Source organism: Impatiens glandulifera, chromosome 4, assembly GCF_907164915.1.
Source record: "Impatiens glandulifera chromosome 4, dImpGla2.1, whole genome shotgun sequence".
In the NCBI taxonomy this organism is placed as follows: domain Eukaryota; kingdom Viridiplantae; phylum Streptophyta; class Magnoliopsida; order Ericales; family Balsaminaceae; genus Impatiens; species Impatiens glandulifera.
Genome location: NC_061865.1, coordinates 6,306,246 through 6,322,297, shown reverse-complemented (window position 1 = coordinate 6,322,297; position 16,052 = coordinate 6,306,246). Strand labels below are relative to the sequence as shown.

Genomic DNA, 16,052 nt, shown 5'->3' with positions numbered 1-16,052 from the left:
TAAATATATTATTATTATTATTATTTATATATATATATAATTATATAAACAGTAAAATAATTAATATATTTTATTTTGTATTGTTTTAATTTTTGGTTTTATATGAATGAGTAAGTGGATTTACATGTCCTAAATATCATAGGACAACTTATATAAGAACTTACAAACAAGTTTTAGACTTAATGAAATATATTTGGAATTATTATCATTTTTTTATTTTTTAATGATATTAATCGAAAAAATCAAAACAAATATAAAAACTTAAAATATTTTATGAAATTTTGTATATAATCATTATATCATAATATGAATTAACAAAAAAGAATTGAATTAAAAAGAATTTTCTTTTATTTATTTTCGAATTGTATGAATGCACAGACACCCCCAATGTTTACTGGTGCTGAAAGAAAAACAGTAAAATAAGCATATATAAGAGGATATGGTACTCTCCTCTCTCGGCTGTGATGAAATTGTGGTGAAACTAATATCACTCGGTCCCAGTGCGTTCTAGCACCCCTTCACTAACTCACTAATTCCCCTAGAGTTGAAGTGTTGGCGGCCAACCTCGATCTCGACTGGAATTTGTGTGGCGACATTTGTTTCGACCAATGTATAGCGCTTCCTGATATGAAATCTTTCTTTCCTTTTTTTGTGACCCATAATTATATCTAGATTCAGGTCTCTCTTCATTTCAACACAAAGCTTAATTTTAATAATAAAATAATAATGATGCATTATGATTAGTCTGAATCAGGAAACAGAGGATTCGATAGATCTGAACAAGAGCTAAACAAAATCTTGCATTAACCTAGGACAATTAGAATTTTGGTGCTATTGTATAATCTTCTCATGAAAGCAACTAAACAAGAACTAAGTAAGATCTTGCATTAACTTAGGATAATTAGGGTTTTGGTGCTATTGTCTAATCTTCTCATGAAAGCAACTGAACTAGAATTAAGTAAGTTCTTGCATTAATCTAGGACGGAGCTCCTCAAGAGTAAATCGCCCACTTCCAACAAAAGCTTTGAGTCTCAAATTAACAGAGCTGGAGGGTAAGAAGACCTAATAATTAGAGAACATCCAATTGAGGGTTGTAACTCATTTCAAACTTATATTTACTGTTTACCCAAATATCTCCATTTACAATAACATCCAAAAGGTTAGGAATCACAATCCAAGTTATACACAAACTTTGTTTTGTCACAAACGAAAACAGAATACATCAACAAATACTTGGGTAATTTGTACAGAATAATGATAGAACTTACAGATTAGAATAAACCCTACTTTCAAAATGAATCTAGTAATAAGAGCTCTAAAATGAACAGTAATAAAGTTGAACAAGAACAGAGGCAATAACAAGAGCAAACCATTAAAAGAATTCAAAAACTGTATCTTCTATCATACATGAAAAGAGCTCAAAGATAATTCGACCATATCAACGTCATGAAACATTTGTACAGTCACACGATAAAATTACAGCATTAATAGCTAGTAAGTATTCTTTACACTCTCGAAGCTACAAATCAATTTCCTCTGTAGAATCTCATTGAGCCTCAAGCTGTTGTTGAACTCATTCTCTATATAATTATTATAAAATCCTTCAAAATTAAAACTACACAAAAAAGAAAGTACAGTTTTCTTCTTATTCACCTCCCTAACCAACCTACTCTAAAAGGTTAGAGAGCGATAATATATATAGAGAGAGAGAGAGAAAGAGAGCGCAAACTAGCCTCTGTTAGCTGTACAAACTCTTTTTTCGCTCTAATGTCTAAGCTGCGGGATATGAAGAATGCTGTAATGCAACTCTCCTCTCTGCAAATTTTCAGAAACAATAATAGGTTAATTTTTAGGTGAAATTGGAATACTATATATTATGTAGCTTAAGTTTAAGGAATTCATACCTCCAGCAGCAACTAGCTTCTCTACACGAGCCACAATGTGTTTCCCATATGTATATTTCTTCAGAGCATTCAGATGGACTTTAATTCGTGAAAGGATAAGCTCGCGTTGCTCATCATTGCAAGTTTCCAGAACCTTCTGTACAACGTAATTTGCAAACTGGTCTTTCATCATTGCCTGAACAAGAAAATGTTTTAGTTTTCATGATTCAAATTATTTGTTGATGGAAGAAGCAAGCATATGATAAGGCACCTGAAGTGGTTCATTTTCATCTGTGGTGCCAAGCATCTCATTGACAAGAAGTTGTCTTTGAGAGGGATCACCAAACAACAGACACTTTTCAACGACATTGGATGCAAACTTCTGTTGGCTCATTTGAACTATGTTCACGGCTAGCTCTCTAATTATTGTTGAACGCTCGCTGTCATTTCCTTGCTCTAGCACATGCTGCAAACAAACACAGGCAACAGGAAATTAACCTGTAGTCACACCCAACTACATTTTTTTTACCAAACAGACAAAATTTTAGTACAAGTATATAAATCTGACAATTTCTCATTATTACTGGGATTGAGATATAAAACTCCAATTTCTATTTAAAGAAGATTGTTTTCGCCATCACCAGATTTCAACATACTACCACTTCATTCACAGGTCCAATCTTAAACCCTAGCCATCCAAGTTGACAGTGATAGTCATAGTAGCATGTGATATAGCAAAATACCTGAACAACATAATTGCCATATTGATCTTGTGCCAACATGCTAACAGATCCTAAAATTTCAACCATCACTTTACTCTGTGTCATTGGATCCTTGCAGTGCTCCAATATTCTCTATTCACATGAAGAAGAAGAAAGTTATAAATCTACCAGTACCTTAATAACTTGCCCAAGAAAGATTATTAATCAGCAAACTTTTTCATCAAAAAAAAAATCAGTAAAGAATCAATTAATTTCAAGAAACAACAAATACATACATCAAACAAGCTCAAAGTGATCAGTATGAAGTTAAACCTGTATGACACGGCATCCATATGGATGAGTTGAAAGGGTGACAACTTGATCAAAGAAAGTGGTAACAATGAACTGGATATGCTCTTCAGGGACACATTCAATACATTTCTGAATCACATGGTTACCATTCTGATCACGAACACACCGCATCACATGACCTTCAAGCTCTCCAACCATTTTTATCTTTTGGTCCAGATCAACAACTTCAATAGCCTAAAATTGAACAACAAATTAAAGTTTATCTTTCAGAATGCCATATAGTTAGAACGTGGATCAAACACAACACAATCATTCTGCCACAGTACTTCAACACAAAAAAACTGCCAAAGACTTCTTTTGGGCTGGATCCAGTCTCAAAGTTTGTACAACTAAAAGAGACCTATGTTTATAATCTTAATTGATTCCCAATAGAAAATAGAATAAAACATATTTAGATACTAAATACTTTACACCATTAATTTATATTAGGACAAATCAGAGATTAAATAACATTATTTAGTATAAGTGGTCTTGAGAACTTATCTCAAGAACTTATTTAAAGACTTCTAACAGATTTTCCCTAATTAAGGTCTCGAATTTGCAAAAAAAAATACATATTAGATTAAGGCTCACTTCTATTCAATTTCCTAGAAGTTGATTGTTTTAGATTTCATTTGGTAAATGCATATTTTGAGTAAATATGTAGTTGTGTCTCGATCTCAATGAGAAATCGTGAAATTAGTAGCTGTAACAAATATTTTTTGTCTGGTAAGAAAGTGTGTGCCAATGAAACTGCGGATGGATTATATGGAATGTACTTTTTGTTTGGTAAAAATATGTACTTTTTCCATCAAATTTGGATTTTAGACTCAATGGAAAATCAAAATTCGGGATGGCTCAATTCAAATGTTGTCTAACCAAAAGGTACCTATGACTATAATCTTAATTAAAAGAACCAGTAGAAAATAGAATAAATCGTATTTAAATAATAAATAGTTTACATCATTAATTTTATAAAAAGTCAAATTAGAGACCAACTAACAATATTTAGTAGAAATGGTTTTAAAAATAATTGTTTTTTAGGAAAATCAAATTTTCACCTAATAAGGCCAGTAAACTTGACACATCTCTAAAACACAATTAAGGCCCAACATAAATTATAAAATTCTTTTGTGCCCCTAAAATGGATCAAAGTCCGTAAAATGCCTACACTCATACCAGATCCTATTAGCCTCTCAAAATTCAAATGTCAAAACTACACCTATTTTGATAGAGTCAGTCTTTACTTATTAAGCCCATAGCATAGTACATCAACTTGATCACTCTCCCTTATTGTTAAATCAAGTATAGACTTATTTTTTATTAGTCATTTTCCTAAATATATATATAGAGAGACTAGCATTTTTTATAAATACATTGTGAACTTTTAACATCACAAAATCACTTCAAATTCTTTAAAAAAATCATTTCAAAATCCACACAACCCGTACCTGAAAAAAAATCAATTTTGTTTCTATATATGAATCTAGATCCAGCATTTAAAATATGTATTGTGTTTTTATATATGAATCTGGATAAGTTTGGAAACTATACTTTGTGAGAGACAGATTCTGAAATGTAATGGTAGTTTCTCATCTAGATCATGTGGGGGGGACAATCTTTGTTTCGGTAGTCTAATTGGAGTTTTCTTTCAAATATATATATATATAAATAAAAACATAGGCATATTGTGTCTAAATTTTTTTCACACAAAATTATTGTAGATTTTTATTTGACAAGCTTAAATTTTTCATATTTAAAAGCGATATTTTATTACCATAGAAAAATTAACAAAAAATATTATCTTGATTGTTTAGTAGTATAAAAAAATATTTTATAATCTCACCTTGGAAAAACATAAAAATAGGAATACAATTTGACACTAGATTGTTTAGAAAAATCTGCATAAAAAATAGGTTCTGTCTGACTACATTATCTCATTTGAAATTTTTAGACAAGTTTGGGATTCAAAATTGGTTTTAAGTCTGGCTATTATAATTATCTTCGAGATAAATTAAGTTCACAAGTGTTTGACCAAAAAATATAGAACTCCAAACCAGTAAATATACCTGGGGAATATACCCAAAATTTTACTCTTGATGTTATCGCAGAGGACCACAAACTACTGCAATTGGTTGCTTTAATGAAAAAGAGTTGGACGATAGTTATCTTCTTGCTAGCTTTTAGGATGGCCTTTTTGTGTTACAGAAAATTTTGGAATTGATGGTCCAGTTTTTCAATTCTTTGTTCATTTTGGATATCAAATAATAGGGTTTGTATGATCCAGGATTATTTTGAAATAACTAGTTTTTTAGAAGAAAACCTGGCTTGACTAAAAAGTGGGTTATTTGGATCAAATGACCAAATTAATCTTAGTACTTAATATTGCGACTGTGTTTGGTTAGGATAAAATTGGGGATGGAATTGGAACAGGTTCAATTCCAAATATATTGTTTATTTGTTTGATGACTTAAAATAAGAAATTGAAATTAGAATTTCGAGACCAATGTAAATGAATTTTTTTTAGACATTGTAAATTTAATTTACACCATTTTTAATTTGAAACTGCAAAGATTTTCGCAAATAAAAGAATTAATTTGTATTTACCTGAAGACAAACCTAGACCACACAACATCAAAAAAATGATTCGGCTAGAAGACAGAAAGATACCTTCTGAATCACTCTGCAACCATACATTTGAAGGCCAAGTGATAGCACATTACTAAAGAGTTTGTCAGCCAATACTCTTCTCTGTGATGCCATACCATATTCAAAGAACTGAAATAATCAACAGCCAGATCAGCATATGATAAAATGATTTTAGTGTACAGAAAAAACAGATTTAGGTTTCTTGTTACCTTTTGAATCACATAATTTCCAAACACATCAGTCATCAGATTAAGAGCCTGAGGATTAATTTCCTCAAATACCATATTTTTCTCCTCTATTGTTGCAGTCTCAAGCTTCTGTTGAATAAAACGGCTCCCATATTGATCCGCACTGCATAAACAGGATTTATCATTAATTTACCAAATATTAGGAAGGTAAAACATAATCAATAATCAAAGTTAATTACCTGAACTCCACAACATGCCCAGTAATTTCAGATAGTTCAAAAGACCTAGTTTTGTTGCTCTTAAATTCTTCCAACAAAGAGGAACCCAAGCTATCTTGTACATTTCTACCACCTTGTAGATTCCAAGGTCCTATTACATCCCCGACTATGCTTCTCATTGGACTCCCAGGTACAGCTCGGCCATTTGGAAAGACAGGAGATGACCGCGGACTTGCAGGATATGAAAAACCATTGTTATATGCTAGATTTCCATAGTAATTAGAACCGCTATACTTAGGGCCAGATGAAAGACCATATTGTGATTTCTGAGGAGATAGCATAGCTCCACCATACGCCTTCCTGACTAAATCTACATATGAATTCCCAAGATAATTCCGGTCCATTGAAAGGTTGTTGGGATTTCCAACATGTGCAGAGGCATAGTCAGCTGACTGTAAGTACTGAAGATATAAAGGGTCAATTTGATTTGCCTGAAAACCACCTCCACCCATCTGATTTCCCATCCTACTGAAATTCTGCATCTCTGATGCTGCAGAACTTCCACCAAGAAAAAGAGTATCCATTCCAGGAATTGCCATACCTGATGCATTGGCAGCATATTCATATAAAGGGGGGAGAGTTGAATTACCAGGATGCCCATAGTTCAAAAAGGGTGAATTGGGACTATCAAGTTGCAGCTGCTGATGCTGGTATAAGGGAGATAAATTTCCTGTACTGCCATTATGAGGTGAGGAAGGAAATCCTTTTAAATGCAAATTATTGGGAGAGTACATGGAGGATGATGATTGGAAATGCCCAAAGTCAGGTTTCTTAGCATACATATGTTGGTTGTTAGCATTATTCTGAATATTTCTCATATGGAGAAGATAATCCTGGCGATCATCATCAAGTTCAATTTGCTGAGTCAGATGACTTTCCTCGTCAAGCCCACCATTTGACAAGTTCAAACCCGACAAAGCATGAACCAGATCTGGAGTCTCAGTGTTGAATGAGTTAACATTGTTGATGGCACTTTTCCTTTCTCCACCAATAGGAGGAAGGCAAGGACTAGGAGTCCGAGCAATAACTTTGGGATCTGGAGTTGTGCTTCTAGACAACGAAGCACCACCTAAAGCAGCAGCATAAGAGTAGGATGCAGATTGCCCTGCACTTTGGACAGAAGATAAATTCAATTCATTTTGCAAGCTATGCAGATGAGAAAGTTCAGCCTCTGTGGACCTTAATGCATCAATATTTTCAAAGGCATTACGGCTGGAAGGACGAGAAGGGATAGCAGCAGGAGAAGGTGAACGGATCAGATCATTCTGCACAAAAATATAAATTTATTCATCAGTTAAAGCCATAAATTTTACAATATGTGATCATAGAAAAGAAGGTGGTGCCAATCGCAATTTCTCTTGTTCAAACATGTGAAATTACATTAAATACCAGGAAGAAACTCAAAGAATGAAAGCAATCAAATTCATCTGAATGAGATAATAACACAATCAAGTGAAGAAATTAAGAAGAATAAGGTACAATATAATAAAATTAAGCTTATATAAGAGAATTACAAGTGATAAAATAGAGAATAAGATAGGTTTATTGTAGATAAACACTAACAAACTATACACCCACCTGAATTATGTCTGCAAAGCTCTTCTGTTTTGCACCAAGCCCTAAACCTGGAAAACCTAACAATCCATCACTACCCCACTCAACTGAGTTATGGAGATTTTCAGGCTCACTATCTACTTTCTTTGAACTAAATCCAGGCGGCATAGAAAACAAGGATCTTCCTCCACCACTGCTGCCATCAGTCATTGTTGTCTTCCTTCTGTCAACTATACCACCACCAACAGCAGAACTTCCACCGTGCATCCTTTGATTAGACCTCCAATCCTCTTTCGATAGCAACGGTGGGGGCAACCTGGGGTTTAGATTCACATTGGAATAATAGTACGATAAATATGCAGGATCAGACCTTTGCTCTTCCTCCTGAGACATAAAACCATTTTGGCTTTTATCCACAAACTCATTATAAGAACCCCCATTGCCAAACAGACCACCAACTGCATTCAGTGAACCATCTATAGTTGGAGGAGCTGATCCACTTCTGTACAAATTAATCTCCTTTTCACGATCATCCACTTCCTGTCTCCTCTGCTGCTCACGTAACAATAAGCTTAACTCTCTATCTATCTCATCTCCATAAGATCCTTCATTCATTGGTATTCTTTCCATTTCAGATAGCATCTTCACACAGAGAAATCAAAATGAAATCAGTCAATAAGAAAAATTAACGTTCAAGAAACACTCTTTCATAATCAATGGACCAGTTAGAGCTGGACTGGTGGCGATAGAGAAAGTGGGGAAGAAGAAATCAAGAGATGGGTATGTGAGATTTTAAAGTGGAATAAGCTGACGGCTTTGAAAGGGTTCTTTACTCAGTTTTTTTTTTAGGGTTTTGTTCATGAGTAAGACAGTAACCCTTTCTGGGTTATAAGTAGAGTAATAATAGATAAATATTTTTACCCACGTCGTATAATTGGTGATACTTACATACCTCGTTCTTCAAGATGATAGTTTGATGATAAGTGTTTCTTCAAGCTCTTGACTTTGTTCTAGAAATCGCAAAACTTGAATGAATGATGGCGATTTATAAGTGTAAATTGAAGGGAAATGAATGGGGAAGAAGAGACCCAGCTCTATGCGGGCGGCTGTGACGGGCTGGGCTGGTAGAACAAGTCTGGATGTCTAGAAAGGTCTTTTAGGTTTTACCTATAATATATTCTCTTTTTTATAATATAATATATTATATTATTACTATTTTAATGGGATTTTATCATATATAAACTGATAAATTTAAATTATGATGGATTGTTTACATATAATTTAGAGAAATTATAGGGAGAGATAATAATATTAAAAAAAAAATATGTGGTCATTTCTTGAGAAAAATAATAATTAATATAATTCTAATTTTCTATCATTTTTCGATAATTAATTTAGAGACTGATAGGTAGCGGAGAATAATATTAAAAATAAAATTTTACAAATTTTATAAGTGGATTAAAAATTAAAATTTTACAAATTTTATAAGTGGATTAAAAATTAAAAATTGACTCAAAATAAGTCGCATATAATAAAGTTTCTTGTTAATATTATTTATGTTTACTGTAATTTCACATTAATTTAATTTTAAAAATATTTTAACCATAATAGATGGAGTTTTATTAATCTCATTTTAATAATATATTATATGATTTTATTTTGGATAAGACTATTTTATGAAATTAAAGTTGGCTAAGTATAAGTAGTGAATTATATATGTTATTAAGATTAATTAAAATGTGATAAAAGAATAATGATTTTAACAATTAAATTAATATTAAAGATTAAATAATTAAGAATGGTGAATAATTTTTTTCTTTATTTGTATATTGTATTTATAGAAATTTAAAATTAAAAAAATGCAATAGTTTTGCTTTGAAACTTATAAAGAAATAAATAGCTTCCAATGAGATTTAGGATTAAATTTTTTTTATTTAAATAATTCAATCTAATCTAACATTATTTTATTTTATTTATTTATTTTTATTATATTACTCAATTAATGAAATAAAATATTAAAATACTTTATATTTTTAAAAATATTTATTTTATTATTATATATTAATATCATTTAACTCCAATTATCTCCTTAAAAAATATATATAATAATATGATTTATCTAATAAATTTGTCAACAACTGCCTTTTGTTTTCTAAAATTTTTAACAATATAATATTATTATTTTTTCCTTAAAAATATAAAAGTATTCAGGGTAATCCAAATAATAATAATATTTTAAACCACATACAAATATTATGTTATGATTAAATCAAATCATCATTAATTCCCTTGCTCATAATTGAGAAAGAATCTTTATAGGTATATTGTAATAGGTTTGACCTCCAATCGTGGTGGTGATCGAATTATAATATATTTATACTTGCCCAAAAAAAATTAGAATAAATAAATATATATATATATATATAAATTTAGTTAAGGATAAATATACAAATATTTATTAATTATTTTATTTCTAAATAAAGTTTCAGCTACATGCCAATGCTTTTAATATCTATTAATTATTTCTTTATATGCCAAAAAAAAAAATATTTGACATTTAAACTTTTAATATCTATTTATTTTTTTTATGTGCAAGAAAACATTTGATTGTATCATTTTATTTAATATGAATATCCAAACAATTCTAGTTAATACATAACTTTGTCTATCAATATTTAAGAAATAAAAATTATGTTTTAAATTGTTATAGAGATAATAAAATTAGTTTAATAAAAAGATATGAAAATAAGCCTATTTGAATCCATTATATAGAGCAATATTTATTCTGGATCATCAACAACTCATAAAATTTATGATATTGTGAACATGTACCTAAGAACCGAAATTTTACGATGACCCGTATCCAGGTTCCGAAACCCAATTTACAATGACCCGTATCTGGTCCCAAAACCTAATTTATCCCGAACACCTGGATACCTGATCCAATCCGACCCGATTATTAGAAAAGTTAAATCTAGTATTTTTAAAATATGCTTTATTTTTATTATAACTATTAACCAAATAAATATAATATCTATATTATGTTGGGTGGATCCCTATTTTTTCGGGTACCCGACCAAAAAGACTTGTCGCGGGACCTTATGGTTCGGTTACCATGACTATCGACAAACAATAGGTGGGAGACATCAGAGGGAGAAATGCACATCCTAAAAAAGCAAACACTTTGGAAATGGATTTGTATAAATACAAGATTAGACTCATTGACTGAAAAACTCGAGATCGATCCATCAATATTAAAACAATCAAAGCACACTTGATTTGCAAAAGTTTTATTTATACAAAAGAAGGTGAAACTACGTCCACTCCAAAAGTAAAAGTATTCATACTTATCGGGGCGTACTTCTTTATGTATATAACAACTTATCTATCTATCGATATATTCTATTCACATGATAATATGCAAATGTGAATGCGATAACACACCAACTTCACCGTTTACATAGCCAATCCTGAATTGCAAGTCGAGCCGAATGGTTAGGAGTTACATGCAAGTGATCCAGCTTCAGATTCGTCATCGGAGAACTTTCATGTCCATTTTCGAGCCACGTTCGAATTGCTTCACCTTCATAAGTGAAACCATCTGCCGCCACTTGAGGATCATACATTAATTCCTACATGTACCAAAAAAAAGAAAAACTTAGGCCTCCTTCAAATAGATTAATAAATATCACAAAATGGGAAGAACCAGAAACCTTAAGAATAGGACACGTGAAAAACGATGGATCAGGGCGATCTTCCGAAAAAGGAAGATTCTGCAATTCCTTAACCAAATCTGTTGTAAGCAGGGGTCTCTCCTTACTGTTTATCTTGCAAAACTGTAAACCTAGATCCACCAATCTTCTTGACACAAAGGTAGGCCATTCTCCTGCAGACAAGTCCAATATGGAAGCTAGTTTTCCAGTTGAAACCGCCCTTCGAACCTCGTTTATCAATCCAACTGGACTCCTCCCTGTGAGGAGCTGAAGAATAATGAGCCCGAACGAATAAATATCTGATTTCATTGTTAATATCCCGGTTCGGCAAAATTCAGGATCTGTATGAGCAGACCCTGATGGCTCACCGAATTGACCAAGACTCGTACAAATCCCGAGATCACACAGCTTGCAGCTGAGTTCAGAGTCAAGAAGAATGTTCTCGGGTTTCAGATTACCATGGACTATACTCTTCGGTTTGCAAGAGTGCAAGAACAAGAGGGCACTTGAAATTTCAGCAACTATTCGTGCAATTAATTTCCATGTTATGGAAGCTTTGTTGCTCTTCTTAAGAAGAAAGTTCTGGAGGCTTCCGTTGGGCAAATACTCGTAAACCACTGAACAGGCCTCCGAACATATACCAATTAATGTCGCTAAATGAGAATGACTTAGTTTGCCAAGAATTTGAACCTGTCAAGGAAAAGGAATTAGCAGCAAGTTATAGACTTTCAGAAAACATAATATAGACAAAACATTTGTTAAAAACCTCTTGTTGAAACTCAAGCCGCCCTTGAATATTACGCGGGTCCCACATCTTTATCGCAACGGTTTTACCTAACAATTCTCCTTTGTACACACAACCATTTCCCCCTTGACCGATTCTGAAACTCTCGGAGAAGTCACAAGTAGCAGTTTGCAAATCTGAAGTTGAAAACTCTGCCAAATTGAAAGAATTGCCAGTGAATCCAACTAACCCACAACTGTTTGTTACTCCACAGTTTTTCCACGAATCGATACACCGCATTGCTTCTGCCTTCTGTCGCTGAATCCGACGCTTTTCGCGCTGCAAAGTGGCGATGGAGGTTTCTAAAACTTTCAATTCACTTGCTGCCTTTTCACATCTACTGTTAGCTTCCTGAACCCGACTTTCTAGAACATCTATATTTCGGGTGGTCTTCTGCAGCTTCTTCGTGATTTCTTCTTGTTTTTCCAACAGTTTTCCCTGCTTATGGATTGTATCTTTCACTTCATTCTCAGCTTCCATTATGAGCTTAGTTTCACATTCACAAGCAGATTTCAAATCATTGACCTGAATGGATAATGAAACAGTTTTTTCATTCAATTCATTAATCAAATCATCAACTAAAATACAAAATAATCTTCCTTTTTTATAACAAACTATGAAATACAAATGATATTTTAGTCATTTAACCCAAATAATCCACTGTTTCATCAAACAAGGAAATTTCCCCAAAAATAACCGGATATTTCAAAAGAACCTTACATCAAACAAGCATGTGATTTTTCATCTAATTCAGAGTTGAATAAAGGAAAAGATAGAATTACCTTGTCAATAAATTTGGCGGCTTCAGCTTCAAAATGTTCACACTTTGATCTCTCAAGCGATGCTTCCATTCTAAACACCTCCGTCTCTAGCTTTATTTCTATAAGATGACCGTACAAGCATTCTTCCTCAGACTTTGATGTGGAATCCAAGGACATTTTTTGCTCAGTACAGGAATTAGATTTAGAACCACTAACTGAGTTCATGCTAGTTGAACTTGATGAACTGGAACTGTGTTCTGGGGCAGAAGAGTTGAGATGTGTAGGAAATGATATAGCATTTTCTGTGGAAGCTTTTGTCCAGACATGTTTCCCTTTGTAGATGAACCATATCTGACAGAAATGAGGAGCGTGTTTTGCAGCATGACTTGCCTTGTTTGAGCTCCTTTTTCCCTTCACACAACTGCAAAATGTTATCAGTTTGTATAATACCAACTCAAAGTTGCTTATAGATGAATATTTCCATGAAGAACATTCATGTCACGTGTCCAACACTTGGTATAGACATTAGATTCATTTTGAAACACATTTTTGTGAGATTTCTCAGCCGAATGTGGACCCAGATAGGATCACATTTGGAAACTAAAGTTAGTGAGGTTTCTCCTCCGGATACAGATACATAAACTAAAAGTGTTTCCAAATATAGTACAATTATGTTCCTTTTTTGCAATGGAATATTCCCTTTTTCTTCGAGTCATTTATGTGGAGATTGGAAACAAGTTCTTAATAGTGGCAACTACATATTATGAAAGAAAGCAAAAGTGAACAAAAAAGAAGATAAATAAGGCAAAAATCAAGGCCAGAAATGACCTAAGTTTGACGTTCTGCCTATCAGAAGCTCTCACATTCTCACGTATACGACAATACACCAACTTTAACTTTTCTTCTCATCTCTATCGTCAAACCAAAAGGCCAAATAGAAAACAAGTCTCCGAAGCATAATGGATTTATTACGAAGTGGAAAAGTTGTAAATCGAGTGATGTTAAGGAAATGAAAGAATCGAGAAGAACTTCATGTAATAGAAGGGGAAGAACATGTCAAGGAAAAATAGGTAAGCCAGTTTCTTGATTTCGAGGCACAAAAGAGTTGAACGTCACAACAACATTAGCTTGTCATCTACACAAGGATCTCACTAAGAAACAAAAACATTTTCATATGGTATAAAAGTGTGGTTAGTTCTACCACGATTGGAATACACTAACATAACGAATAATACCTCACTCGAATTCAATCCAGTTCATGATAAGAAACACCATATGATCCCATAAGGAAGTTTAACATCGAATAAGCACATATAACTACCTGTCCGGCATAGCTCCAATAACAAGATTTCTGATACCATGTTCATTCACCAGATCTAGGATTCCCTTTTGAACATGGGCATCTTCAATTGTAATGATTCTTGCATTAATCTGAAAACAAAAATACATTAAATGATGTTTACTAACAACTGTGAATATGTATGTAATCAAAACCAGATATGAAAAAAAAAACCTTAGAATGACAACAGACAGACAAGTAATTAAGCAATAATCTATTTGTCTGATCTTTTTCCTTCATCCTGTACACAGATACCACTTCATGATTTGCTTCACTTGCTGGAAACTTCCCCACTATAGAAATTCAAGCTTATTGTAAATGAAATACATGTCAAAAAAACAATATGTTCAAACAAAGAGACTTACAGAGGGTGGGGATCAAGGAAGACGGTTGATGAACATGAAGAATGCAAAATTTCCTGCCTGGAAAACATTGGAAAGCCCAGTGAAGAAGGGTAATTGCCTTAGCAGAAGATTTTCCGACTGCGATGAATACTTCATATTCGTCATCTCTGATCATCTCCGGTGACTGGGTCTGAGAACTGATTGTAATACTTTCCTGATAAAACCCATTTCGGAGAGTTGATGAATGTGAACACTCTGAAAAGGGTTTGATTCTAGAAGCTGGAGGAGGATAAGGATGAAGAAGCTCCATTTTTTAAGCTTAAATCTTCTTGGGAAACTATTTTCCCTGTCCTATTGAATGTAACTGATGAGATTCATTGAAAGAATGATTTGAAGATATCAATATGTCCTATGAACTTTCTTTTCATTTTGTCTCTTGGAAATATTGATTTTTTTTTATTATTTATAAATATATTTTATAATATTATTATTCAAATTATTAAATTCATAATATTATTTCATTTAAATTAATATTAAAATAAGATATTTAAAAAAAATTACCTAAAGTTTTCAAATTAGACTATTATTTTAACTATCAACTAATTTAATTCATACAATAAATATGAAAATATATTAATTTATTTTTTTATTAAATTTTGAATATAAAAAGACATTTTAATAATTCATCATAAAAAAATTCAAATAATATAATTTTTTTTATCAAATAAAATTTTCAAAAAAATTATAAAAATCCATATCAAACAAGCTCTTCAATTTGTTACATTTGGTCATTTAAAACTTTTAAGATATTATAGTATTACCTTTAACTAATAGAAAATAAACAAACAGTCATAAACAAATTTTAAGAGTGTTTTTTCTATTTGTTTTTTTTTGTCACTTATTTTATGATTTCATCTATCTATGAATTTTAATGTTTGATTTTTCTTATGTGGTTAATTTTGTCTAGGTAATTACAAATTTTATGTATTTGTTTTTGTGTTTAATTAGTGTTTTTCGATTTAAATTGATTATATTCAAGAACATTGTATATACATGTAAGTTTATATGACTAAAAACAATCTTTAAGGTTTTAAATTCATGTTTACTATCATTAGTGAAGTTTTTATTTATCAAATAAAAGAAATCAAAATATTAAATAAAAAATTGAGAGGCAATTTTGAATGAGAAAATCTTGAAGAGTAAAATGAAAATTGAAAAAGACATCAAAAGAAAATTACCCATCATTTAAAAAAAATCTAAATAATACTATACTTTTTTCCAAACAAAGGGTTATTAACTTAAAATAATGTTATCAAACTATTATTTAATTTATATTTTTTATATATTTATTTTTTAAACTTTAAGCTTTAAGTAACGCGATTTTATCTACTTTAAATGATTCTTAGTCAAATTCAATATATTTAATCTTTTATATAAAGTTTTTGCCATTTGAATTAAAAATAATAAACTTTCACCTTCATCTAAAAACGTTTTATTTTTAATTTCA

General features: G+C 31.7%; 2 protein-coding genes across 3 annotated transcripts; both read right to left on the bottom strand.

The window, feature by feature from the left end:
- Window positions 1–1,356: 1,356 nt before the first annotated feature.
- On the bottom strand, window positions 1,357–8,714 carry LOC124933575 (pumilio homolog 1-like). 2 transcript variants are annotated; one of them, XM_047473996.1, is made up of 10 exons: window positions 8,557–8,714; window positions 7,629–8,246; window positions 6,012–7,315; window positions 5,794–5,935; window positions 5,606–5,713; window positions 2,918–3,130; window positions 2,627–2,737; window positions 2,155–2,349; window positions 1,905–2,079; window positions 1,357–1,815 (listed from the first exon to the last, which is right to left on the bottom strand). In XM_047473996.1, exons 2-10 carry the CDS (start codon window positions 8,244–8,246, stop codon window positions 1,772–1,774), a joined length of 2,910 nt encoding a protein of 969 aa, XP_047329952.1. In that variant the 5' UTR covers window positions 8,557–8,714; the 3' UTR covers window positions 1,357–1,771. The 2 variants fall into 2 exon arrangements, with proteins under 2 accessions (XP_047329952.1, XP_047329953.1); XM_047473997.1 differs by having other exon boundaries at window positions 8,553–8,710.
- Window positions 8,715–10,784: 2,070 nt separating this feature from the next.
- LOC124934558 (U-box domain-containing protein 33-like) lies at window positions 10,785–14,908 on the bottom strand. The gene is made up of 7 exons (XM_047475087.1): window positions 14,567–14,908; window positions 14,376–14,494; window positions 14,184–14,293; window positions 12,884–13,325; window positions 12,084–12,626; window positions 11,318–12,007; window positions 10,785–11,236 (listed from the first exon to the last, which is right to left on the bottom strand). The coding sequence occupies exons 1-7, from the start codon at window positions 14,853–14,855 to the stop codon at window positions 11,054–11,056; spliced, it is 2,376 nt and encodes a 791-aa protein (XP_047331043.1). The 5' UTR covers window positions 14,856–14,908; the 3' UTR covers window positions 10,785–11,053.
- Window positions 14,909–16,052: the final 1,144 nt, after the last annotated feature.